Genomic DNA, 27245 nt, shown 5'->3' with positions numbered 1-27245 from the left:
CCTTACTTGCTGTATGTGTTTGCCGCCGTGCTGTTTGTTACCTCGGGAAAAATGATCAGGATGACGATTTTGCTGTACTGTATGATATCGACTTATGACATGATAACATCAATGTGCATGAAATTAGGCTTGTATTTGCATGCGGCACTGTGGTCATTTCCATACCTCGGATCCTATGTCTTAGAATTTGTTAATAATCAAACCCAATCTGTGGGGAAAACCAGAGGGGATACCTTCCCCCACTCTTTCGCCCTCCCTCTCTCTCCCTCAGGCTGGTCCTAACGGCTTTTGAGAATTTCGAGTACCCGTGGGATGCTCAGGCCAGCACTCTCCTTTTGTTCTACCTCCTGAATGGGTTGCAGGTTTTGTTTAGGGTTAAACAAGTCGTTAAGAACATCGTGCAGAGACCTGCCCCGGGGCTGGATAGCTGTGAGTGGCCGGGTGTGTGGGACAGCATGGGCTAGTACCTAGGGCAGTGGGCACCTCCGGTGTTTTTTAAAATCAACGCTGAGCAAGTGCAGAATCCCGACAAACTAGTAAAATATCTGCAAAAAGTGTGCTGCCACCCTGGGAACTCCAGAGAGACACAGATCACTGCAATGTGCTGGGGTCTGGCCCACGCCTACCGAGCCCTGTTCAACACTGTTCAGTGCCCTAAAGGGGAAAGGGGGGGGAAATGAAGCGGCAGGCACTGCGACTGGCACTGCCCCCCCAGCCGGCCCTGCAGCCCCTCCAGCCCAGCAGGCAGTCACAGCCCCCCCGACCGGCACCACCGCTGCCATGGGCACAGCCGCAGGGTCTGCCTCGGTTTCCCCGGCGGGCACAGCAGCTGCTCCAGCCCCAGCTCCAGCTGCAGGCAGCGCGGCTGAGCCCAGTGACCAACCTGTGCCGGTAGCAGTCTCCCCTGTAAAACTAAAGAAAGATGCAAAGAGAGCAGATCGCTCCGGGAGGGATGACGATGAGCCAGGGTCATCATGGGAGATAGAGACAGAGATCATCACCCGGTCCCTGTCCCTGAGCGAGCTGCGAGACATGCGGAAAGACTTCAGCCGCCACCCAGGCGAGCACATTGTCACCTGGCTGCTGCGGTGCTGGGATAACGGGACTAGCAGCTTGGAATTAGAGGGCAAGGAAGCCAAGCAGCTGGGAACCCTGGCCAGGGATGGGGGCATTGACAAGGCCATTGGGAAAAACGAACAAGTCCTCAGCCTCTGGAGGAGACTTCTGTCAGGCGTGAGGGAGAGGTACCCCTCCAGTGAGGATTTTGCATGCTACCCGGGCAAGTGGACCAATATGGAAAGGGGTATTCAGTACTTGAGGGAATTAGCTGTGCGGGAGCTGGTTTACTGTGACACAGACGATGAGCAGGTACCCACAGACCCAGATGAACTCCAGTGCTCACAATCCATGTGGAGGAAGTTTGTGCGGAGCGCACCCTCCTCATATGCCAACTCACTGGCAGTAGTAGACTGGAAAGGTAAGGAGGCACCAACAGTGGATGAGGTGGCTGTCCGACTCCGGCAATATGAGGAAAGTCTCTCTTCCTCCCTTGTCTCAGCTGTGGAGAAACTGGCCCGGGAGATGTGGCAAATCAAAGAGAATATATCCTACTCCCCACCTGTGCGGGCCCGCATCTCAGCTATTAGGGGCAAGCGTTTCTCTGCTCAGGAGAGGGAATACAGAGGCTATACACCATGGGGCACCCTGTGGTTTTACTTGCGTGACCACGGAGAGGACATGAGGAAGTGGGATGGAAAACCCACCTCAAGTCTAGAGGCACGAGTGCATGAGTTGCGGGGTAAAACAATCACCAAAGGGAATTCTGTTAGGAAAAATGCCGCTCCAGTTTCCAGCAGCCAGCTCTCCAGACTAGGTAGGCAGTTTGACCTTGATTCTGATCCTCTGGAGGGGACCTCCAAGTCATTTTTACAGCAGGTGAGCAGCAAATTCTCTGACCAGGATGAGAGGGGCCCTGCCTCCATCCAGGTGGAGGAAAGGGACAACCGCGTTTATTGGACGGTGTGGATTCGGTGGCCTGGCACGTCAGATCCACAAGAGTATAAAGCTCTAGTGGACACTGGTGCACAGTGTACTTGAATGCCATCAGAGTTCAAAGGGTCAGAGTCCATTTGCATTTCGGGAGTGACAGGGGGGTCCCAAGAGCTGAGTGTGTTGGAGGCTGAAGTGAGCCTCACTGGGCAGGAGTGGCAGAAGCACCCCATTGTAACTGGCCCCGAGGCTCCGTGCATCCTTGGTATAGACTATCTTAGGAGAGGGTATTTCAAGGACCCAAAGGGGTATCAGTGGGCTTTTGGCATAGCTGCTGTGGAGACAGAAGAAATTAAACAGCTGTCCATTTTGCCTGGTCTCTCGGAGGATCCTTCTGTTGTGGGGTTGCTGAGGGTTGAAGAACAACAGGTACCCATCACAACCACAACGGTGCACCGGCGACAGTATCGTACCAACCGAGACTCCCTTCTCCCCATTCATCAGCTGATCCGCCAGCTGGAGAGTCAAGGAGTGATCAGCAAAACTCACTCACCCTTTAATAGTCCCATATGGCCAGTGAGAAAATCTACTGGAGAGTGGAGACTGACAATAGACTACCGTGGCCTGAATGAAGTCACACCACCGCTGAGTGCTGCCGTGCCAGACATGCTAGAACTTCAATATCAGCTGGAGTCAAAGGCAGCCAAGTGGTATGCTACAAATGACATTGCTAATGCATTCTTCTCCATCCCTTTGGCAGCAGAGTGCAGGCCACAGTTTGCTTTCACCTGGAGGGGCATCCAGTACACCTGGAATCAACTGCCCCAGGGGTGGAAACACAGTCCCACCATTTGCCATGGACTAATCCAGACTGCACTGGAAAAGGGTGAAGCCCCAGAACATCTGCAGTACATCGATGACATCATTGTATGGGGTGACACCGCGGAGGAAGTTTTTGAGAAAGGGGAGAAAATAGTTCAGATCCTTCTGAAAGCCGGTTTCGCCATTAAGCGAAGTAAAGTCAAGGGACCTGCTCAAGAGATCCAGTTTTGGGGAATAAAATGGCAGGATGGGCGCCGTCAAATCCCAATGGATGTCATCAACAAAATAGCAGCTATGTCCCCACCAACCAGCAAAAAGGAAGCACAGGCCTTCCTGGGTGTTGTGGGTTTTTGGAGGATGCACATCCCAAATTACAGCCAGATTGTAAGTCCTCTGTACCACGTGACCCAGAAGAAGAATGATTTTGAATGGGGCCCTGAGCAACGACAGGCATTTGAACAGATTAAACGGGAGATAGTTAGTTCATGCCGTAGCCCTTGGTCCAGTCCGGTCAGGGCAAGATGCTAAAAACGTGCTCTACACCGCAGCCGGGGAGAATGGCCCAACCTGGAGTCTCTGGCAGAAGGCACCAGGGGAGACTCGAGGTCGACCCCTGGGGTTCTGGAGCCGGGGATACAAAGGATCTGAGGCCCGCTATAGTCCCACTGAAAAAGAGATTCTGGCAGCATATGAAGGCGTTCGAGCTGCTTCAGAAGTGGTCGGCACTGAAGCACAGCTCCTCCTAGCACCACGATTGCCGGTCCTGGGCTGGATGTTCAAAGAGAGGGTCCCCTCTACGCATCATGCCACTGATGCTACGTGGAGTAAGTGGGTCGCGCTGATCACCCAGCGCGCCCGAATGGGAAACGCCCAGGAATTCTGGAGGTAATCATGGACTGGCCAGAAGGCAAAGATTTTGGAGCATCGCCAGAGGAGAAGGTGACACGTGCTGAAGAGGCCCCACTGTATAACCAGCTGCCAGAAGATAAGAAACAGTATGCCCTGTTCACGGATGGGTCCTGTCGCATTGTGGGGAAGCAGCGGAGGTGGAAGGCTGCTGTATGGAGCCCTACACGACAAGTTGCGGAAACTGCCGAGGGAGAAGGTGAGTCCAGCCAGTTTGCCGAGGTGAAAGCCATCAGCTGGCTTTAGACATTGCCAGTCGAGAGAAGTGGCCAGTGCTCTATCTTTACAGGTGTACCTGGTGGGTAATGCGGAAGGATGGGGAAGTCCGATGTGTACCTCATGGGGATTTGATTTTGGGTGAGAATAGCCCATAAATAAATAAATTGTATAAAGTTAATTGTTAAATAACCCTGTCACTGTCTGTTATCACTGTTATAATTGTTATATGTTATACCAGTAGTAGCATAGTAAGAATCGTCCAGATTAAAGGAGGATGGACTTTTTTGATGAACCCTAGCAGAGCACAGCGATGATGGGACTGGAGCTGGTTTTCAACAACTGGCACCCAGCAAATTCGTCGAGATCGACGTCTCCAACCTGCAGACTGGGGGCACGAGCCGCACCAGATACATCAGCCATGAGCTCCGGGTGCAGCAAGTGACCGCCCATCACCACACATCACCTCTCCTGCCACAGAAGACCATTACGACAGATGGAGCCCGAAGTCATGGATTAAATGAACTCAACGGACACTTTAGAGTGATGATCCATAGACTGAGGGAATGATATCTGGAGACAGGAGAAGTGGTGGTGATCAACTGGACAATGGGGGACCTGGGCATGACGTAGATGGTATGGAATAAGGGGTGGATAATGTCCTGGGTTCGGCCAGGACAGGGTTAATTTTCACCAGAATCCAGGAAGGGGCACAGCCGGGTGGGCTGACCTAACCCCAGCCTGGCCAAACAGAGCCCGGTATTCCGGTATTCCATACCATGTGCCGTCAGGCTGGGTTCCGGGGGGGGGCGGTGCGGCGGGAACTCACTCGCGGCTCGGGAGCGTGCGGCGCCGGTCCTGCCCAGGAGAACGCCTCTGTGGGGTCGTGCAGTTCTGTGTATTCCCCTTATCTGTATCATTGTTGTTGCTGTTTCCCTCTGTTTGTTGTTCTGTTAAACTGCCCTTGTCCCGACCCACCAGTTTTCTGCCCGTTTCTTTCCATTCTCCTCTGCACCGCGGCGGGGGGAGGGGCGGCCACGTGGCGCTTTTGTTGCTGGCGGCAGCCGAAACCAAAACACTGATACTGTTTTATAAAATCAGTTGATACCTGCCTGAAGTCAGTATACACAACACCACACCTTGCGGAAGCTTGTTTTTGGACTGTAGAAGAGATGATAGGATAAAACTAATCAATACACCACTGGCATAGTTATAGAGTGTTTCGCAGTCTTAAAAGCCCGCAGTTTTCATGTAACCTTACATAAGAACAGAGTGTTTTCTTCAACTGCAGCGTTGAAATATGTATTCTCAAAGTCCATCACTGTGGTATCAGGTTATCTTTACTCTAGTAATAGTGCAAGAGGTCATCACTTTCTCTTGGTAGTTGATGTTTCATCTCTTGCATCCATCTTAGTCAAGAGGAATGAAAGTTTGGGTCCAGAACACTGTCAGCACTCTGTCCTGATAATCCAGGCCTCTTTCTTACTGAGTATTTTGCATATCATTATAATTTGAGTGGTATGTAAATTGTGTGACAGACAATTCCAGGGAAGGGTGCTGTGTCCAGAAAATAGTAGCGAGGCATGCCATCCTCTTCTGTGTAAGAACAAGGTATCTTTTGAAATGGTGCATTCAGCATCAAATTCACCCACTAGCCCTTTAATTTAGTGTTTCTCTGAATAATCTGGGAAATGGGTTCAATCACATTAATCTCGAAAACTAAAATGTAAGATCTGAGATATGCACATATCTTCTTTTTGATCACGGGAAGGTGTACAGAGCACCGGGCCTGCTGGCGACAGACGGAGTGCAGCTGTCTCAAAGGGGAAAAAGGATTCTTGGCCACAAGCTGGCGGGGCTCACTGAGAGGGCTTTAAACTAGGTTCGAAGGGGGAAGGGGACATCGCCCAGCTCACTAGGGACGAGCTCAGGCTTGACGTGCTAAGGTCAGGGGTGAGATCGACAGCGCAGCGCAAGTGTGTCTATACCAACGCACATAGCATGGGCAATAAACAGGAGGAGCTGGAAGCCATTATACAGCAGGACAGCTATGACTTGGTCGCCATCACAGAAACGTGATGGGACAACTCGCATGACTAGCATGCTGTTATGGATGGCTACAGACTCTTTAGGAAAGACAGGCCAACAAGGAGAGGTGGTGGAGTTGCTCTATATGTGAAGGAGCAACTGGAATGCATTGAGCTTGGCCTGGAGGCAAATGAGGAACAAGTTGAGAGCTTGTGGGTTAGAATTAAGGGACAGCCTCATACAAGTGACATTACAGTGGGTGTGTACTACAGGCCACCTGACCAGGAGGAGGAAGTTGATGAGGTCTTCTACAGGCAGCTGCAAGCAGCCTCACAGTCACAGGCCCTGGTTCTCATGGGGGACTTCAACCACCCTGACATCAGCTGGGAAGACCATACAGCTAGGCATTCGTAATCCAGGAGGTTCCTGCAGAGCATCGATGACAACTTTCTGATGCAAGTGGCGGAGGAACCAACAAGGAAAGGCGCGCTGCTGGACCTTGTGTTAACAAACAAGGAGGGACTGGTGGAGGATGTGAAGGCTGGAGGTAGACTTGGCTGCAGTGTCCATGAAATGGTGGAGTTCAGGATCCTGCGTGGAGGAAGCAGGGCAACAAGTACGATCAAAACCTTGGACCTCAGGAGGGCTAACTTTCGCCTCTTCAAGGAGCTACTGGGAGGAATCCTGTGGACCAGGGCTCTCGAAGGCAGGCGGGTCCATGAGTGATGGTCGCTGTTTAAACGTTACTTCCTCCACGCTCAGGAGTGGTGCATCCCCCTGGGAAAGAAATCTGGCAAAGGAGGCAGGAGACCTGCATGGCTGAACAAGGAGCTTCTAGCGGAGCTCAGGTGGAAGAGAAAGGTCCATGAAATGTGGAAAGAGGGACAGGCCACTTGGGAAGAATACAGGAATGTGGTCAGAGCATGCAGGGATGCGACAAGGAAGGCCAAGGCCCACCTGGAACTGAAGCTGGCAAGGGATGTCAAAAACAACAAGTGCTTCTTCAACTACATCAGCAGCAAAAGGAAGGCTAGGGACAATGTCGGGCCGCTGCTGAATGAGGTGAGTGTCCTGGTGACAGAGGATGAAGAGAAGGCAGAGTTACTGAATGCCTTCTTTGCTTCAGTCTTCAGTGCCAAGGCAGGCCCTCAGGAATCCCAGGCCCCAGAGGGAAGAGAAGAATCCCACAGAGAGGATGACTTTCCCTTGGTCAAGGAGGACTGCGTGAGGGATCGCTTAAGCGATCGGGAAGTCCACAAATCCATGGGTCCTGATGGAATGCACCCATGAGTGCTGAGGGAGCTGGCAGATACCATTGCTGAGCCACTCTCCATCATCTTTGAGAGGTCCTGGAGGACAGGAGAGGTGCCCGAGGACTGGAGAAGGCCAATGTCACTCCAGTCTTCAAAAAGGGCAAGAAGGAGGACCCAGGGAACTACAGGCCGGTCAGCCTCACCTCCATCCCGGGAAAGGTGATGGAGCAGCTTATCCTGGAGGTCATCATCAAGCAAGTGGAAGAAAAGAAGGTTATCAGGAGTAGTCAGCATGGATTCACCAAGGGGAAATCATGACTGACCAATCTGATAGTTTTCTACGATGGCATGACTGGCTGGGTAGATGAGGGGAGAGCTGTGGATGTTGTCTACCTAGACTTCAGCAAGGCTTTTGACACGGTCTCCCATAATATCCTCCTAGGGAAGTTCAGGAAGTGTGGGCTGGATGAGTGGTCGGTGGGGTGGATTGAGAACTGGCTGAATGGCAGAACTCAGAGGGTTGTCATCAGCGGCGCTGAGTCTAGTTGGAGGCCGGTAACTAGTGGTGTCCCCCAGGGGTCAGTACTGGGCCCAGTCTTGTTCCACTTCTTCATCAATGACCTGGATGAAGAGTTAAAATGTACCCTCAGCAAGTTTGCTGATGACACCAAACTGGGAGGAATGGTAGATACACCAGAAGGCTGTGCTGCCATTCAGAGTGACCTGGATAGGCTGGAAAGCTGGGCAGAGAGGAACCTGATGAGGTTCAACAAGGGCAAGTGCAGGGTCCTGCACCTGGGGAGGAACAACCCCATGCACCAGTACAGGCTTGGGGCACACCTGCTGCACAGCAGCTCTGCGGAGAGGGACCTGGGTGTCCCAGTGGACGACAGGTTAACCATGAGCCAGCAGTGTGCCCTGCCTGCGAAGAAAGCTAATGGGACCCTGGGATGCATTAGGAGGAATGTTGCCAGCAGGTCAAGGGAGGTTCTCCTTCCCCTCTACACTGCCCTAGTGAGGCCCCATCTGGAGTACTCTGTCCAGTTCTGGGCTCCCCAGTTCAAGAAAGGTGAGGAGCTGCTGGAGAGAGTCCAGCGGAGGGCTACGAGGATGATGAGGGGACTAGAGCATCTCTCCTATGAAGAAAGGCTGAGGGAGCTGGGCTTGTTCAGCCTGAAGAAGAGGAGGCTGCGAGAGGACCTAATAAATGCTTATAAATATCTGAAGGGTGGGTGTCAGGAGGATGGGGCCAAACTCTTTTCAGTGGTGCCCAGTGACAGGACAAGGGGCAATGGGCACAAACTGAAGCATAGGAAGTTCCATCTGAACATGAGGAAGAACTTCTTTACTGTGAGGGTGACAGAGCACTGGAACAGGCTTCCCAGAGAGGTTGTGGAGTCTCCTTCTCTGGAGATGTTCAAAACCTGCCTGGATGCAGTCCTGTGCAGCCTGCTCTAAGTGACTCTGCTTCGGCCGGGGGGTTGGACTATATGACCCACAGAGGTCCCTTCCAGCCCCTAACATTCTGTGATTCTGTGATCATCTAGGATTGAAGGTCTTCAGAGATCAACATCTGCAAGCAAGGAAAAGCTTGGTCTTGCCTGCTAGATACATCCTTAATTCCCATATTAGTTATTTTCTCTAACTTTGTTCTTTGTGGTTATTCATATGGTAAAGTGGAACATAGATGTTGTGTTTTTTCACTGCCAATGTTGCCAATGCAGTTTAGATTTGAGGATCTGTTCAGTCTGTTGCTGAACTGTAGTCTGCTCAGTCTATACCTCTGAAACTTACGAAGTATCTGCTAACAGTCTGCCTGATACTCAAGGAAATGATGCCCCATGGGACAGGAGCTTAGTTGTAATTTTAATAGAATAGTGTTTTGAGCTGTTTGGAACCTAGTTTTGTGACAACTTGCAATGAAAGGGTCTTTTGTGGTAGCTCTTCTATGTATGCTAGAAGAGCTGAAAGTGTTCCTTCCTAACAGGGCTTTCCTGCCCGAAGTTCTATGTAATTTATATTTGCAGGAAAGTAAACTTTTTTCCAATCTCCTAAGGCTTATTTACATATGGTCAAACTGTAGGTCTTGCAGGGCTGCCAGGTTCTATACCGATAGATCCTTTGGCTAATTTCCTTGCGTATTTTCTTCCAGTAGAAAAAAACAGTGGGAACACCCAAGCTGTACTGGCAACAGACAAGGCCAGTTAGGGCTGCCGGAGAGGTTCTCCTCCCAAACTGTCCATGACCAGGGCAGGTTAGGTCTGCAATCAGTCTGTCTTTCTTAATGGTGGGGGGCTTGTCAGATATTTGTAAAGTGACTGCTTGGCACTCTTGCCATTGTTCTGTCGCAGTAGTTTCTGAGAATGATGAGATATTTAGTGGAACAGTAGAATTATGTCATAGAACGGCTTGGGTTGGAAAGGACCCTATGGATCATCTAGTTTCACCCCCCTGCCATGAGCAGGGACACCTTCCACTAGACCAGGTTGCTCAGAGCCCCATCCAAGCTGGCCTTGAACACTTCGGGGGGGGGGGGGGGGGGGGGAGGGGAGGAGGGGGGCACACACAGCTTCTCTGGGCAACCTGTCCCAGTGCCTCGCCACCCTCATAGTAAAAATTTTCTTCCTTATATCTAATCTAACTCTGCCCTCTTTCAGTTTAAAGCCATTTCCCCTTGTCCTATCACCGCAAGCCCTTGTAAAAAAGTCCCTCTCCAGCTTTATTGTAGGTCTCTTCAGGTATTGAAGTGCTGCTATAAGGTCTGCCCAGAACCTTCTCTTCTCCAGGCTCAACAGCCCCAACTCTCTCAGCCTTTCCTCATAGAAGGTGCTCCAGCCCTCTGATCGTTTTTGTGACCCTCCTCTGGGCCTGCTCCAGCAGGTCCATGTCCTTCTTGTGCTGAGGGCTCCAGAGCTGGAGACAGGACTCCAGATGGTGTCTCACCAGAACAGAGTAGAGGTGCAGAATCCCCTCCCTCAACCTGCTGGCCACCCTTCTCTTGATGCAGCCCAGGGTAAGGTTGGCCTTCTGGGCTGTGAGCACGCATTGCTGGGTCACGTTGATCTTCTCGTCAAGCAGCACTTCTAAGTCCTTCTCCTCCGGGCTGTTTTCAATCCGTTCTCTGCCCAGCCTGTACTTGTGCTCCAGTTTGCTCCGACCCAGTACTGTGACATTATCCTTTTGCAAAGATTTTTGAGACCCAACTTGGTGCCAGGGGTGATGGGATAGAGGATCTGAGGACAGCTGCTTGGAGCCACCCGCGATATATGTGTGCATGTGTCCAAGCAGTCAGAAAGAAAAGTTACACCTTGAACTACTGCTGAAGTATTAACTGAATGTAGACTTCCCACCCACCTTCCTTGCTGCACTCTTAAGAGAGCCTTTTGGCTACTGTTGTTTAGAGGAGTTGTAAGTCCTGTAACATAGTTTTGCCTTTTATGCCTGTATGAAAGGGGAAGGGTTGAGTCTAGTCTCAAAGTGCTGCTCTTTTCTTTGAAGGTAATGATCATGTCTGCCATTCATCAGAGAGGTGTTTGTACTCCGCACATTCTCATGAGCTCTTGTCCTTGCTTAGTAATTTAGATAATAGTGACTACCTGTCTCTGTGAAGTTCTGTGCAATTAGAAGCAGGGAGTTAGCTGTGTTAAATTTTTTTTTGTTGAATTTGTAATGGTTTTATGTGTGCCTTTGAACCTAATTCAACAGAACAGTCTATTACAGCTCCTGGGTAGATAAACTGAAGTCTATAATCTCAGTTTTCCCCGTTTGATGTTATCTGATGTTGTCTCTACTTAAAAAAAGAAAAAGAAAAAAAAAACACACCAAAAAACCCCCACCAAACCAAACCCAAAACAGTTCTTGACTTCTTCCTGATTCAGTCTTTGTTTCAGAGACTATTTCATTCTGCAAAGTAGTTACAATACCTAGTAAGAAATTTATAATAAATGTTGCTTAAAGAAACCATTAGAAGAATGATGGACTTCTTGTAATAGTACATCTGAATTACAAATTGTGCCAGAATCCTTTTTATAATTTTTTTAATCACAAAATCACAATGAAGTTATTCCTTTATGATAGACTGCTAAAAGGGGGAAAGTGTGGTGAGCGTATGCCGATCTTTTCACATTGATTCCTATTGTGATGGAAATCAGTACTGCTTTTCTCTTACCGTTGATTGTATGCAGTATTTTAAAGTTTCTTAGTTATGAAGTTCTTGTCTCACAAATATTAACCCTTTATTTGACTGCTTTCTTTCAGAGATGTGGTACTGGGTTTTCCTCTGGGCTCTCTTCTCCTCTCTCTTTGTCCATGGTGCTGTGGGAGTGTTAATGTTTGTGATGCTGCAGAGGCATAGGCAGGGGAGGCTGATCTCTGTCATTGTGGTCAGCATTGGATTTCTGGGCTCTATAACTGGAGCAATGATAACCAGTAAGTCTGTCTTTTGCTTTGTTTTTTTCTTCGTATTTTACATCTAACTTCTATAAAGAAAAAAACCCCACCCTTTGTCTTAGCGATTTGTTAATTGTTTGTTAAGGATTTTGCCATAGTTATATAGCTATCCTAATGATAATGACAGCTGAGTTGCTCTTCTGTTGTGTAAAGATAAAACTACTATAAATTGTCAGAGGAGTGCAGAAAGCATCCGACTCTTTCATTCTGGAAACATTGGACACCAAGCTTTCCAAAAAGTGTATGCTCAGCAGGTAATATCTTTTTGGGGATCAAGAGCAGTCATGTCCTACAATACTTGTTGCAGGGTTTTTTTTGTCAAATGTTTCTGAACAAGATCACCTCTTAGTGTGCCTAAGGCCAGGAGTTTCTTTCGGAGATGAGGTCCTGATTCCATCGGTTGCAAGGCTGACTTCCTGCTTGTTTCCTTGGGCCTGCTGGAGGCTTTTAAATTGCACCTGGATAGGAGGTTGCTTTTTTGAAAGAAATGAAGGTGCGGTGTAGGTAGTAATTTACAGCTAAGAAAATTAATCTGTTTGTCTGGAGATCTTACACTTGGCTCATGGATTTGAAATAACTTTCCAGTCTTGGCTTGGCCATAATGTTACTTTCTAGTTTATTAGGGGTAGGGAGGAAAGAAGGAGGAAGGCTATTCGACTGCCCCCTCCCCCCCCCCTAATTATTCCGTGCTGTTGATCTAGTTAAAATGCTCTTTCATGCGGGCTTCTGTTACAGAGTTGCTTATGGTGTTAGTCTAATACCTACCACTCAAGATGCGCTTTAGACGTCCTTTATTTCTTGACACTGTATCCACAGATAAGGTGCTAACTGTTCTTCTGTTTAAAGCAGCGTGCTGGAAGGTTCACAGAGCTATGGTTAAAACCTATACTCATCATTAAAACGTTGCAGGAATCAGGAGTACTTCATGTAGTGAAGTGCAGAGGTGTTACACCTGAACAAATACGTCACACAAGTGATGTTGCCAAGATCATTTTGAGGAAATGCTGGTTAGCTGTTTTCATCTAGAGTTATTGGTATCAGATATTGTTTTTCCATATTTCCTAAGAATTCCGTTGTCTGTGTCAATACTGAAATGTATGCCACAAGACCAGTAGGACACTTTATTCAGTCTTTGGCTTTATCATATCCAGATACTTATAAATAGACTACAGTAGCTTTCCCAAGCAAATAGGAGCATGGTGAGTTTTCTGTTTGGGAGGGTGGGGAAGAGATAGTGAATATTATTTTCATAGGAAAGAAGCTTGTGCTTCATTGTCTAAAATGGTGCCAGTAAGGAGTCCTCAACATTAAAATCAATGGATTGAACGGGGCCTATGTTAACCTGAGCAGCAGTTTCTGCCCAAAGACCTTCAGGGTTGTTGATAAGATGGTCTAACTTGAGAGTAAGGAACTGTAAATCTGGTGACCATCATATAGTCTTTAACTGTAGACAAACCTTTCTGCCTTTCATTCCCATTTATCTGTGTACTGCCCAGATTATCAGAATAGTGGTATCACTTCATCTTTGAATACATTGGTTTGTGACAGATTATTTCTTATTGCTACTGAAAGTCCTTCTTGCCTGTTGGTTTTCAAGGTTAAATAAAAATGCAAATTTCATGAAAAGATTCGTTAAGACTTTCCTCAAAAGTTTGTTTTAATTGCTATATATTTCTCAGCCTAGAATTTCCATCATTTAACACAGTATAGTTCAGTATGACTATTTTTATTTTTATTTTTTTTTTTGCTAAGGTGGGGCGGAACCAGCTGAATGCCTTACGTTACATGTTATACTGATTTTTGTCCTATGATGAAAATGAGTGGGCCCTGTTACAAGGTTAATTGTGCAGGAGCATTTCTGAAGAACAGAAGATAGGAGATGTGATGCTGGAATATCCAAGCAGATACTTTTGCAATATTCTGTGGTGGGGAAGGTTCAGGTTCAGTGTTTCTCAAATCAAAGTATTTTGTGTCTTTTATCTATGCATAAAAAGAGGAGCAACACAGTTGTATCTTTGGCATCCAATCTTGCAGGTCAAAACATTTAACAAGTAAGAAGTACTGCTGATGTGTAAATTCACCTGAGACTTTCTCTAAGCTTAGACTGTAGACTTGTAGTGCTGTTCCCAAAGGTATTGCGCAGAGCATGGCGATTTGCTTAGCCAAATAACTTTTACTTTCGGGTATTTTTGTTTCTGGACAGCACTGGATTGTTTCATACTGAAAGAAATTCTTTGGGGAGCTTCTAAAGACAAATTAAGGTGTCAAAATATTAGAGAGGATTTTTAACAGCTATTGTGCTGCAAACTGGAATGCAAGTTGAAGTGTTTAGTGGTTTGGATATGCCTGGTCCAGTGCTTAAGAAATTGAAATAGCAAACTGATTGAAAATTAGAAAATGAGAAATGGAAATAGCAAATATCTAGAAAAGCCGGAAACCCCTCAGTTTCTAGCCTTTGAAAAACCACAGAACTTAATGGTTATAAAAAAAAAAAAGTTATTAAAAAAATGTACTAAATAGCAGTGGATACTGTCAAAAAAAACCCCCTCAAAAACCCAAACCACCAAACCATCACCACCAACAAAAAACCCCAAAAAACAACAACCATGAACACATAAATGTCAGGCAGTTTGAGGCAAGGCTTTTAGATGTTTTTCACCCAGAAGAGTCTGTTCTTTCTCTCCGCAAGCACAGTCCTTTTTGGTGACATGTTCTCATTTCCCTTATTGGCAGCCTATTGTCTTATACTTTGGCTCTATACCAACGGTGCTGGGTTATGCATTTCAAGTTGTATTGCACACAGTTATTTGACAAGTATAAATACATAATTATCAAACTGCCAATTTTTTATGTTTTTATTATTGATATTTTCCAGAATACCTCAGTGTTTTCTCAAAAGTAGAAAAATTTCTGTTATTGATTAACTAGTAGCATCAAGTTCTGATATCCCAGTTTGGCTGATTTGAATTAACTTTGAGAGTTCAATCACTGAAACAATTTTAATTTCAGTACTGGACTCAGTCTAAAGGACATCTTTCAGCTTTGGATAGCAGATAGTCAAAGGAACAAATGGAAAATCTTATGCGAGCTAACTGAGTGAAATACCATAAGGCTAGCCTTCTGGTGAGATGCTGCTGACAACACTTTACAGTTTGTTTGTTTGGTTTTTTTTAAAACAATACTAACAAAAAAATCCCCAAACTTATTCACATAGTTTGATTAATAGTGATTGTAAACATTACCATGGCCACGATTATTAACGAATACTACTCTCCCTAAAATTTTTGTGAAAATCAGGTGTTACTTTTTTAAGATATTGGATTATATTCAAATACAGATTGTACTTTCAGAAAATCTGTTGGGACTTACTGTATTTCCGTGTCACTAATGGGTTTTTGATTGCTTTGTCAGACTATTCCTGTTAGTAACTGCAACACCAAGAAAATTCCTAATCTTTTTAACACTTGCCTATTATTTAAAAAAAATGGTGATAGCTTTTCAGTTTTCTTTGAGCCTTGGAAAAGCCTCTGTGATCACTGAAAGCATTTAGTTATGATTAGATAGTATCTGAGACCATACATACTGAAGGTCTGTAAGTTTGGGGTTTTGGTCTTCAGGAAAAATTCATTCTGAAACAAAGGAGAATATACTGAATGTTTATTCATTGTAAGTATTTCATTGCATGAAAGTAAGCACTTCATAGAAATTACTGGTTCACAAAGTATTTAATAAAAGCTTCATTCTAGGTGAACTTTTGAGGGTTGGACTGAATAACATTTTTACCTGTAGGCACAGCTGTATACAAGCCTGTATTTCTTTCAAAAAAGAATATTTTAGTATCCTTAAAAGGCTCAGAAGTTGTTTGAGCAGAAAATATTATTCATCATTAGCATGTTATTTTTTTGACTGATCTTTTTCTCAGATATTTGCTCCAAGACATCACAGCTATCCGTTTGCCCTGTGACTTTTGTTCTTCAAATGCATGTGATTGATTAATTCATCATGTGAAAGACAGTAGCAGGGAGTCAGTAGCACCTGGCTTTGTTTACAGCACAGTATTTTGTTTCTGATTTATCCTGGCCATTTGATGTTATACTTTAAATGGAAATTTGCACACAACTGTACAAGAAAAAAGGTCTCTTAAATTTTAATGTGTTATAGCTCAAAATCTAATCATATTGGTTAGAAGGTTCCTCTTGTGCACAGTCATGGATAATAATGCAATACTTTGATCTTTTTGATGTTTTGCTAAACAATTGTTAACAATTTGGTAGTTTAAGTCAAAGATAAACTGACACAAGATGACCAGGTTATTCAGCCGAAATATTAAGTGGAACTGATAGATGTGTAAGTGTTTACACTTATTTTGTAGATATTAGCAGTTTTACTGCTGTTGTCTTCTTCCTGCCGATACAAGCACTGTTAAACCATGCTTTGGACTTGGTCAATTTTTAAAGGATTTTTTTGCTACCTTTTTAAATTAGCAGATGGCAAAAATGTAAAAAAGACTTGAAGATGTCTACAGGGAAATGGCACAATTCAATTTTCTGATATCAAACTGATGTTGGAAAGTTAATCTGGTTCAGCTGGGGAAATCATTCCCGAAGGACTTCCACGACAACTAGAAAAATACAAGCAAGACTAGTAATTATGTAATGCCATGAAGTAATACGGTGTTTTGTAATCATCTATAAATAGACATAGTAACCAATTTGTTGTATATTTCAGCCTTGGCTTGATTTCTGTGAGTTAATCGTTGTTTTTCTTGTGATTCTTAGGTGCTGCGGTAGCTGGAATTTACAGAGTAGCAGGAAAAAATATGGCTCCCTTAGAAGCTCTTGTCTTTGGTGTTGGACAGACAGTACTGACGTTAATTATCTCATTTTCAAGAATTCTTGCAACACTTTGAGACTTATGTAAATGGGGAAGAAATCAACTGGTTTTAAGAAATCTTTAATCTGAAGAGAAGCTTCCTGAAAGCAGATTCTTCAGCTTATGAACTTGAATTCCAGCACAAGAGAAGGGAAGCTATGTGGAACCTGCACTACAAATCTAGAGGTTCAGTCAAATGAACAGACTGTCCTCTAGTGTCAGAACTGTTGTACTTCTGCACTGCGCCTTATGTGCCTCTGTCGTAGGCAAGGTGCAGTCCATGTGTGTGAAGATGACATAAAGCACCTTGAATAGCTGCCAGTCAGGTTAAAGCTTGGTGATGGGATCATTGTTCTTAACAGTGTTGTAATAAAGTTAAGGGGTGCTCCTGAATGTTGCTGTATGTGCCAAACTTGGATTCTTAACTGTTGGTTGGGTAAGCTTTGAAACTGTAATTACAGAAAAATGCTATGAACATACACTCAAATTCGGGCAAAATAGCAAGACAACTGACTTTTCTATTAGCAGAATCGCTTTGAATGCTGAATAGTCTTATTCAGCATTCCAAACAACGGTTTGGTCAGTTTCAAAGTGTAGATGAATTTTGATGGGGTTCAAGAACAACAGCTTTAGCAACCCTGATATCAATAGCACTGTGTGTAGAATGGCTCATGGCAGTTTTCTGAAGCTCAGCACATCATTTCCTCTTGGTTTTAGCTTGTCATAAATCAGTAGTTTAAGGAGACTGTGTGAGGTGTACTAAGTACAATCTATTGTGTATGCACAAACAAATCGAAAATGATGCTTTCCTTGAAATTTTTTTGTCTTAAGCATACAGATGGTTAGCAGCCCTTCCGAAAACCTCAGAAAGGCTCCTTCTTGCAAATAAGCTCCCTATATTTATTGAAGCACTGATAGGACTCTTCACCCTACGTGTATTCTTTAAAGAACACACAAATTTAACAGACTTTAAGAGAATACACCTATGAGGGAAAGGGACAAAAAAGGAGATATACTGATTTTCTACCTAACAAAAATGTTGAGTTTAATGAAATAGCTACTATCCTCCAAAAGTTTGGAAGTGGGGCAGCACTGATGTTTTTACTACCTGAACACTTTGTATATTTGGAAAGATTAAGATACCTGGAACTTTCAAATACTTAGCTTTCAGTAGAGTTTGTGCTTTTCTAGTTTAAAAGGGACAGTAGTGTTGTGCATGTGAAATGTCTTAAATGTGAATGTTTTGGAGTGAATAGAAATTTAAACTCTAATTACTAATTATTTACAAAATGCAAAATTTAAAGGGCACAAAGTTCTGTGTGAGAAATAATGAAAATTTTTTATATTTCCTCAACTGAATGCTTTTCAGCAGTCCACTTTTAATGCTGACACGAAGAGAAATTGCTCAAACGTTTTGCTGTTAAGATGTCAGAAACACTTTCAGGACTGTTGAAACCACGGGCACCTACTGCACAGATAAAAGAATATGGTTAAAATATAACTTACAATCTAGCCGTATTGCTTAGAGCTTCAAAATGTTACAATAAATCAACCTGTCTGCCTTTATATTACTCCACAAACTGTTTGGGGTTTTTTTTGAAGTGCTAAGGATGCTAATATTTTTCTTTAAAAGTATTTAAGTCTGGCTTGAAAAATGTACAAAATTACGGGCTTTGCAGGGATCAAAGTAAAATATAGGTTTCTAAACCTTTTCAGTGTTATTTTGGCTTTGAAATGCTTTAAAATGTGGCTGAATACATGTATTTTCATTATTTTGAATGTCTTCAAAAACATATTTATTTTTCATGGTTTGGATTTTTTGGCTTGTGGGGTTTTTTTACTTTCTGCAGATTCTTTTTGGCATAACAATCGTTGCACTTTAGTAGATAATGAAATTATTACATGTGTAAAAGGTAATTTAAACTTCTCCCCATTGTCTTAAATGATGAGAACTGGTTTCAGGTATTTAAATCAAACAATAATAAAAATAAATTGAAGATATTTCTCCTAACGTGCCTTGTTACATGTATTTGTAGGGGAGAGAATTTGAAAAAAAAAATTACCATATCTTCATTCTTGTTCTTTTTTTGCAATTTCTAATTAAGTTGGTTATTTGATATAGTGTCTTACTCAACAGACATTAGTATATTTCTGTTGGACAACCTGGAAATGCTTGTGGCATCAAAACCAATCATTTTATGAATCGCTGTATTCAGTAATTTAGATTGTCTCATGACTTTACCTCACACTGAAACTTCTTCCAATTTTCTGAATTTCTTTGAGCATCCTGATTGTTATTTATTGTACAAGGTTATTATGCTACCACTGGTCAATGTCTTGCTATCTTTCTCTAAGTTTAACTATAACAGACTACTACTATACTTACGAAATGCATGTGCAAAACTTTTATTGATGAACTTCATTCTGCATTTTAATTGCAGTGCCAATGAAACCGTTGCAGTTGTAGCTTTCCTCCTTTGACAAGGGGGCATCTTTGCGAATGTTCAGTTATCTTCCTCCAAATAATTTTTATTGCATAGATCATTGTAATCACTTTTAAAACATTGTTAGGTGCTTAGTTGTCTCTGCTTTATATGGCATTATTGCCTGGCGACAATGCGTAGCCAGATAACACAATGCCTTAACAGAGACAAAGTTATGTATTTGACAGAATATTGTTTTGAACTGTTTCTTGTGAGGGATATATGAGGAAAAATAGTCTGTCTTTGAAGTATTCTTTGATCATAGCATGAACTTGCTGCATAATAACTCCAGCAGTGAAAGGAAGTGCAAGTAAGTGACCTTACATCTGTGAAACTTCAAAGTTTCATTCCACAACCTTAGGAACAGCATTATTAAACATAAGGTGCTCTAGCCAAAGTGCAGTGTATGCATATAAGTGTGTGTGTGTATACATATGTATGAGTGATGCTTTTGGGTGTGTTCTATACCTTACACACACTAACAAATTAGATAGCTTGTCTAAGAAAAAGAACATTACTTCAGATCACCCTTTCCACCCCTCCTCCCCTTGCTATTAGGCTACAAAGATATCTTGTGTATGAGTGGCACTGGTGGTACTCTGGTTCACTTTGGACAAAACAGCGTTGCGCAGATGTCCACACAGGATCTTATAGTGTTATCTTCATATAGCTCTGTCTGTCTCTGTATTGTGTCGCCAGGTACATGCTGTGCACTGTTAATGATTAATTTCTAGTGAAGAACAAATAATAAATACATCAATACAATTTAGTCTTTGGAGGAGGGGGGAATACTGAATATACTATTTAATGCGAAGAAGCTTCTGCTCCTTTGTTAGAAGCTGCTTTTGTTAAAGATTTAAACATTCCACACACTTCCAATTGATCATCATGATCAAAAAGTTTTATTTTGACTCAGAAACCCCAGCTGTACAGCAGGAAAAAATTCTTCCAAATCATTACTGTTTCTCGTTTCATGGGTAGTTCTGAGTTTATGAAACTAATCTGTGTATCATGACTATTGATATAACTTCAAGTTTGCTGTTGTCAGTTTTTTAAAGAAGCCAATAATTTAACCAACATGGACCAAAGAATAGTCCTGATTTTGTGTAATGTAGCTTTCTGTTTTTGAAGTACACTGTTTTTATTGCTCTAAAGGAAATAGTATTCCCTCTTCAACATATTACACGTTGGTAATTATTTTGGTTACAATTTCCATTTGAATTCTGTTGGTGGGGAGACATAATGTCATTTGAGTGGAGGCTGTAATGGAGTCTAAGATCTAATAAGTGTAAGAATTGGTCTAATTGTTATTTTCTGTATTTCATGCACTAAGCATATTCTAATAATGCCTTTCCCACATTAAATCTGAATATTATATCATAAGCATATTAAGCTGCATGGTTTTGTACATAGCCATTCAATATCATAGATGTGTAATTCCCCATCAGCAATTAATTTTCTTCTTCAGACGCAATATTCCTAGGTGCAGCTGACAAAGTGTGGATGAATCAGCACCAAAAAAAAAAGTTACTCTAAGAAGGCTTAGAAAAGCAACTGCGAACATGAGAATTTTTTCAGTTACTCTTCTGTTTCTGGAAATACTCCTATGATGAAAAAGCAGGTTTCAGTTAAGGAAGAAAAAATGCGGACACTGGTTGTTAGGATCACAACTGCAATCAAATTGAGTTCCAAGCAGTTTAAGATAAAATGAAATTCTGAATTTTGTTAATTATAATGGAAGGCTCCATGTATATAAGTGCTAGAACATATCTTTATTTGCGTGCTACCAGAATTTAACATGCAACTGTGTCAACATATTGACAGAATACCTTCTGAATTATTTCCTTTTTTTTAACCTCTAGATAGGGAGCAGCTCAGGGTGAAAAGACTGTTTAAATCTTCAGCTGTTGCTTCAGAAGCAATAAGCGTTCTTTATGTATAAGTCAATTTGACACAGGTGAAAACCCAATAAAGCATTAAAAGTAAATTTTTTGGTCACACCTTGGTGATACCACCACAATCTTTAGATTGGTGGGAAAGTTACTCTGTACTCTGTTACAGCAATGAAATTGTCAGCTGGGCTACACTAGCTTGTGTACTTGACTGCACATCCTTTGATGAAAATGAAGTTGTCGTAGAAGGCAGACTTTAACCTGAGTGCATACCATTTGATACCATCTAAGTGAGAAAGATTTTGTCCTGACAGCATGCGGTTTCCCACACTTGTGCCTAGAGTTATGCTTGAAATCAGTTTGTGCATTAAGTTTAAATGTAAGCACAAAGATATCTCAAAGTCCGCAAAGATATGTTACTGCTTAGAGTGTTCTCCCAGTACAGCAGTTATAAAAACAATCATACTCTGAAGTAATGATCTAAAGAAGGACTTTCTTTCAGGAATGCATTTTTTTTCCACTTCTAATTGTTCATCTTGAACTTACTGAATGCTTTAAGAAGTTACTGCACAAATACTAGTAAGATTTGTCAGTTGTTAAAGGGAGTGGATAGTATGTCCTTTTGTGCTTCTTTTGTAAATTGAAAAAAAGACAACTATAAGGCAAAGTAAATACTGAAGAGATATTTTCAATAAAATAAATAATAATTAACAGCAGTGGCATTCCTTTTTGATTTGAGATCTAACATTTAACGTTTAATTTGGGTATTTAATATTGCCATTGTAAAATCTGTTTCTGGATTTTACCCATCAATATGAGGTATATTGATGAGGCCCCTGGAGCTAAAAATCTAAAATCTTTTAGAATTACTTGGTGGGAAGTTTACTTGTTTGAAATGTGCTTAACTTTTATACAGATAACGAAGTTTCGAATGTCCTTAATATTTTGGGATTTTAGAGGATAATCAGGTATTTATGTAACTAAACTCCTGATTTTGGCAATATATAGAGTAGCACATAATTCTTCAGAAATGCTTACAGAAACAACTAGATACCTATTTTACAGTTAGAAAAAGCCTACAGTACTTGACATCTGCATTGATAACTACGACGGCTGTACTATAAGCTTTACAAATACAAGCAGTGTTATAACCATTTGGATTTGGCTGAACAAATAAGGAGGAGAGGAAAAAGGGAATCTGAATATCTTTAAAAATGAAAAAGTCAAGAAGCATCTGTTAGTCGACTGACAAAATTGTGCCCTTCAACATGGTTTTTCATCAAGCATGACTTAAACAATAGATCATACACAATGCAGCATAGTATCTCTCCATAAAGTGTCTTGTGGCTAGAACACTTTCTGAAAATTTATGTTAGAAATAAATGTTCAAATTTTCACTTGACGAAGTTACCTAAGCTAAAGGATCGTGACCTAGGCATTGTTATGAAGCTCAAAGATAGCAAGAACAGCGATGGAGTGATTTAACGTGTAGTTGATTTATGCTTTGTACAGGACTATACTGCACTGCAAAAAAAGTATCAGCTTTCAGTTGTGGATGTTCTGCATGTTCATGTAACAGTTTAGTTCCAATTAAAAACAAAAAGATAGGACTTCAATGGGTGACATTAAAGCTGTAAATACTGTATACTGTTATCTTTCTTTTGTTAAGCAACTTTTATTTCCTTGTTTGTGTACAGTTCCCTATGTACATATTAAAAAAAATCCCACAACATTTCAAGAAACTTTTGTAATTAAATTTTGCATTTTAATTGCAGTAATGATCTGAATACGTCCATTTGGCTGATGAGTTCTGAGTTTTCGTTGTATGTTTTCAGGTTCTTTGAAAAGCAGCAATAACAGTTGGACAGTTATTTAAAATGTTTTTCTGCACAATTTCCACTTCCATGCTTTCGAATGGAGGCACAGTGGAACTCTTGTCCAATTGTAAGATTTCAAGAGCCTTGAAATAGTTTTCTTCACTTTTTTTGTGACAGGAAATGTTTTGTAGTCAGTTATATACAGAATTTATAAGTCAAACACGATTTCTCATGCTTATTTATTTGATTAAAAGCTTCTGTTGAAATGTTTTCACAGACTTTCCATAGCTTATCGCATGTGCTTATAAAAAATAAAGCTATGTGTTGACCTCTGTATGAAATACACTGATAATAAAATTTTTACATTTTGTGAACCTCATTTAAATGAACAAATGTACACATTAAATAAAGCTGAAATTAATAATGAAGTGATGCTCTTTATTCTAGACTAGTGGTGTGTTCCTGCAAGCATCTTATTTCTGCTTTATAGATAGGAAAATAAACACAGCACCTTGAGTGAGACCTGTGTTGACCCAAGACTGAAGTGTGTTGTCAGCAAGACTTTCATTTCTCCGTTGTTTTTTTTTCACACATGATTTCAATACTATGGCCTCTGTTTCTGGTAGTTAATTCTAGCATGTGGGAAAAAAACCATACGTAAATAGCTAGTTACAACAGAAACTGAGGCTCCTGCTTTTGTGGTTATAATAAGGATTTGTTTATGCCACTGGATGTGCATAGTTTAGGAAACAAATTGGCTGCAGAAATGAAAACCAGATTGATTTAGTTCATCAGATTAAGCCAGCTCACATGGAATACTGTTTGGGGAAAATATGCTGAGTCAACATGAAGTAAAATTTTTATCTAGTTAAGTTTGATGGTTTGTTTTTTGGGGTTTTTTCTGTGGTTTTTTTGTTGTTGTTGTTGACCTGCTGAGATATATAGATGCTATTCACTCCTGCTTTTGCCACATGTGCTTTGCCTTTCAGGAAGTCTAACGCCCCGTGAGTGTATTGGTTGTTACCTCTCGGAGATGCCATTTTGACAAAGTAAACTGTAAGCTTTGTATTGCTTATTTTAAATAAAAGATACAGTTTTATGTGCTTTATGTTTTATTAAACTAGTCTCAGAATGTTCATCAGTAAATGGGTATCTCTTCCATGCAGACTGAAAGTCCTGCTTTTAGAGATGGCAACAGAATAGCTAATTGCTCATGAGCTGGAGGGGCTTCAGAAAGTGTAACACCAGGTTGCTCTATCTCAAAGTAGTGGTGGACTTTTTGTTGGGTGCATTTGGGGTTTTTTTCTTTGGTTGTTTTTTGTAAGTTAAAGTAAAATTTGTAAGTTAAAGTTGTTTTCAAGATGAGCTTTTATTGCAAGTGGTGGAGGCACAAGAAGGGAAATTGTTCTGGGGGAAAAGATTCAAAACACCAGAATCTTCTGATTACAAACACTGGACCTTACACAGGTTCCTCCAGCGCAACGCTAGGCAGAGGTGTGAGCTTTCAGAGTAACTGCCAGAAGCAAAGAACTACGTTAATTCTGTTCCCTGCATGAGCTGCCTGCCTCTGCAGAGCAGCTGGGTACGTTTGGGGTCTGGCTCTGACCGCAACAGGGGTGCCTCGCCGCTGCCATGCTTCGAGGCTGCCTGCCCCATGCCGCTGCAGGAACACCTGCGGAAAACTGAGCTGTGTTGGGAACCAGGGGGACAGCGGGAGCTGAAAGCCCCAGAGCTGCCCTAAGGTAAGCCGTCCCTGCTCCCAAGCTGGAGCCCTCTCTTGGGAAGGGTGATGTCCAAATGCCACTTCCAGTGTGCCAAAATGACTCGCTTGGGACTAGTTCGGGCATTTGTTTTCCTTCTTGAGAAACGTATTAATTTTCAAGACCTGTTTTCTCCTGAAGGAAAATACTTTTTTGCTTTCTGAGAAGCTTAGTTTCGGGGAATGGTGTTAAGCCATTGCATCTTACATTGCTTCACAGAAAAGTCTTTAAATCGGTTTCACTCTTTATGACACACAAGAGAAATATTTTCGTCTTTTCAATACCAAAACTAATTGGCCTGGTGAGGTAGATATTACCAGAATAAACCTCCATATTAATGCATTTTATATATTCTAAAATATGTAACATGTCTACATGCATATATGTAGCTAGAAGTATAGATGTATAATACAGCATTTTTTATGTATGTCCATGTTTAGTTGAATTTCTCATAGTAGCTATACATGCGTAAATAATGGGGGTTTTATCCTTTCTTTTAAAAATATGTTATTTTTCTTTTTTAAGTATTTCTAGTGAGCTTGGGCACAGAAGTATAGCGTAAGTGGAGCTTGTTCAGCCGTAATGTAGGATACATGTTGAAGTTATTCAGAGAGCAAGCAGACCTGCTTTTTATTTCATATATGTTCCTTTTGTCCAAATTTATTATGGCATGTATCAGCCCAACTGCACTGACGTGTTATAGAACAACACTGATTACTGACATTCCAGGCATGACAGATATTGGCAGTAGCAGGGTTTTTTTAAAATTGTTAGAAGCTGAATGAAAATAGAGTTGTAGAATAGCAACTTAAAATTTTATCAGCAGAAGGGGAGTCAGAATAATCAGTTGTCTGAGCATATAGCTTCCTATTTAACATGTAGTGTATTTAACGCCACTATTCCCAAAACAAAGTTATCCCTTTGCACAGCACCTATCAGTTGAGCCATACCCTTGTAGAGTGGTTGTGTTTTACTTTAGAGCTGTCTAAACTATCCCTGGTGCTATGTAAAACACGAAAATGCTGCCTTTAAAAAGAATGTTTCTAATGCCTGCACTATTTGTTCTTTCTTCAGTGCTGTACCAGTTGCAGCTAATGCATTCCTTTCTATTTCAAAAGCTTACTGGGAGCAGCTTCTGCTTGAGTACAATTCCTAGTTCTGTCCCTTGTTGTAGGATTTAGATGTTATTTGTTGTCTACTGACTGTTCAGCATGAGCCATTGCTTCATTTTGTTGTTCAGCCATCACCTGGGAGAGGCGTGCAGCCCAGTTCCTACGAGTGGGCGGCCCAGAGCTCTAGTCTGACTGTTCCCCTGCTGCGCTAGCGTGCGCACGCATGACCCACCCCAAACAGGCTATAACTAAGGGTAAGGCAGTAGAAAATAGCCATCTAAAGACAGGATGGGAAGTACAAGGTAATATACAGCATTGTTTGGCATGCTAAAATGATAGGATTTGAATAATTATTTTTTTAAAAGCCATAATTAATCCTGTTATCACATAGCTAAGTAACTGGACTGATTAGGGATAAAGCATAACAGCGTTTGAGAATTTAACGGCTGCTGGATAGTGACATGACAGGCCCACTGGATGCGGGTGAGAATACCTTGATAGTGTGTAAGATGCCTTGAGAAGCACAGGCAATGAAATGCCTTGAAACGAAAGCATGGAACTTGGATGGGACGGAGAAGCAGAGCAAGGGGTGGGATGGCCAAAACCTAGGATGCACTGGGTTATGGTGAGGATCTTTGTAGTGCGTGAAAGGGAGGGAGCAGGGGAAGGTGTGCTTCTCAGGGCTGGGGAGAAAAGGTACTGCAATAACGAGGGCAGATGGCATGAGCTTCATCTGAAAGGGCAGTTTTCAGCACGCTTGTCCTATTTGTAGGAGATATTTATTATTCTGAACATAAAAATGTAGATAATCCACATCAGAGATCATGCCTCAAGTTTATTATTTTGAATGATGGCAGTGCTGTCCAGGGAGGGAAAGTATCTAGTGAGATAAAAAAGAAAAAAACCAATGTATTCTGCTGGAATAATTAAAGACAGGTTCTAGGGAATCTTCACACTTTGCCCGACACCCCTTCACAGCCAGGTGCTGCACAGAGCTGCGCACCCAGGCCTCTTGCCCTCATGTAGGCGGATGCTTCCTCTGTCATAGAGTTCTTAGTCTGTGTTTTTCAGGGTCCCACCAGTGCAAAAACTCCTGCCTCTGTTGAGTAATGCCAAAATAACTAATTTTAAACCTGTTCAGATTCAAATAATATATAACTTATTAGTTATCTAAATTGTTAGTTTAGTCAATATCATAACAGGGGCCTTGCGAATTAATCTTCCACAAATTCAATAAACTGTTTTTTTCTTGAGTGTTTTTATAACAAGCAGAAGGAACCAGCAAAGTATGAAGTACCTGACTGCACCAGATTAAATGCTCTGATTTTTTTTTCCCTAATCCTGAAGGAATGCATAATCCTGACGTTGGAAGATGATTATTGGAAAAGGATTGGATGATTTATCTCCCTGGCACGATAACGTGTCTCACATTGAAGTGACCCGCCTGCAAGGCAGCAGTGCTGTCAGTAGGTGGTGAGCTTGGCCTGTGCACACTTTCTCTTCTCCCTCCCTGCTCTCCCTCTGCCTTCCCACGCTGCGCTTCTAGGTGGTGACCAAAGCAGTAACACCTTCAGTTTTCTTCTGATGCTGCTTCTGAATATGATGTCTACAAAGGTAAAAAGTATTAGCATTTAAAGCCTTAGGGA

General features: G+C 42.4%; 1 protein-coding gene across 1 annotated transcript in view; it reads left to right on the top strand.

Annotated features, from left to right (window-relative positions):
* The window catches only part of TMEM170B (transmembrane protein 170B), a 31681-nt gene extending 7929 nt beyond the window's left edge, over positions 1–23752 (top strand). Inside the window, exons 2-3 of the mRNA XM_075416943.1 lie at positions 11472–11642; positions 16442–23752. Coding sequence (XP_075273058.1) covers positions 11472–11642; positions 16442–16572 — 302 coding nt within the window. The 3' untranslated portion in view covers positions 16573–23752. The remainder of the gene's footprint in view (positions 1–11471; positions 11643–16441) is intronic.
* Positions 23753–27245: the final 3493 nt, after the last annotated feature.

The sequence above is a fragment of the Opisthocomus hoazin genome, chromosome 3 (genome assembly GCF_030867145.1).
Source record: "Opisthocomus hoazin isolate bOpiHoa1 chromosome 3, bOpiHoa1.hap1, whole genome shotgun sequence".
Lineage (NCBI taxonomy): Eukaryota > Metazoa > Chordata > Aves > Opisthocomiformes > Opisthocomidae > Opisthocomus > Opisthocomus hoazin.
This window is presented reverse-complemented; position numbering and strand designations above follow the sequence as displayed.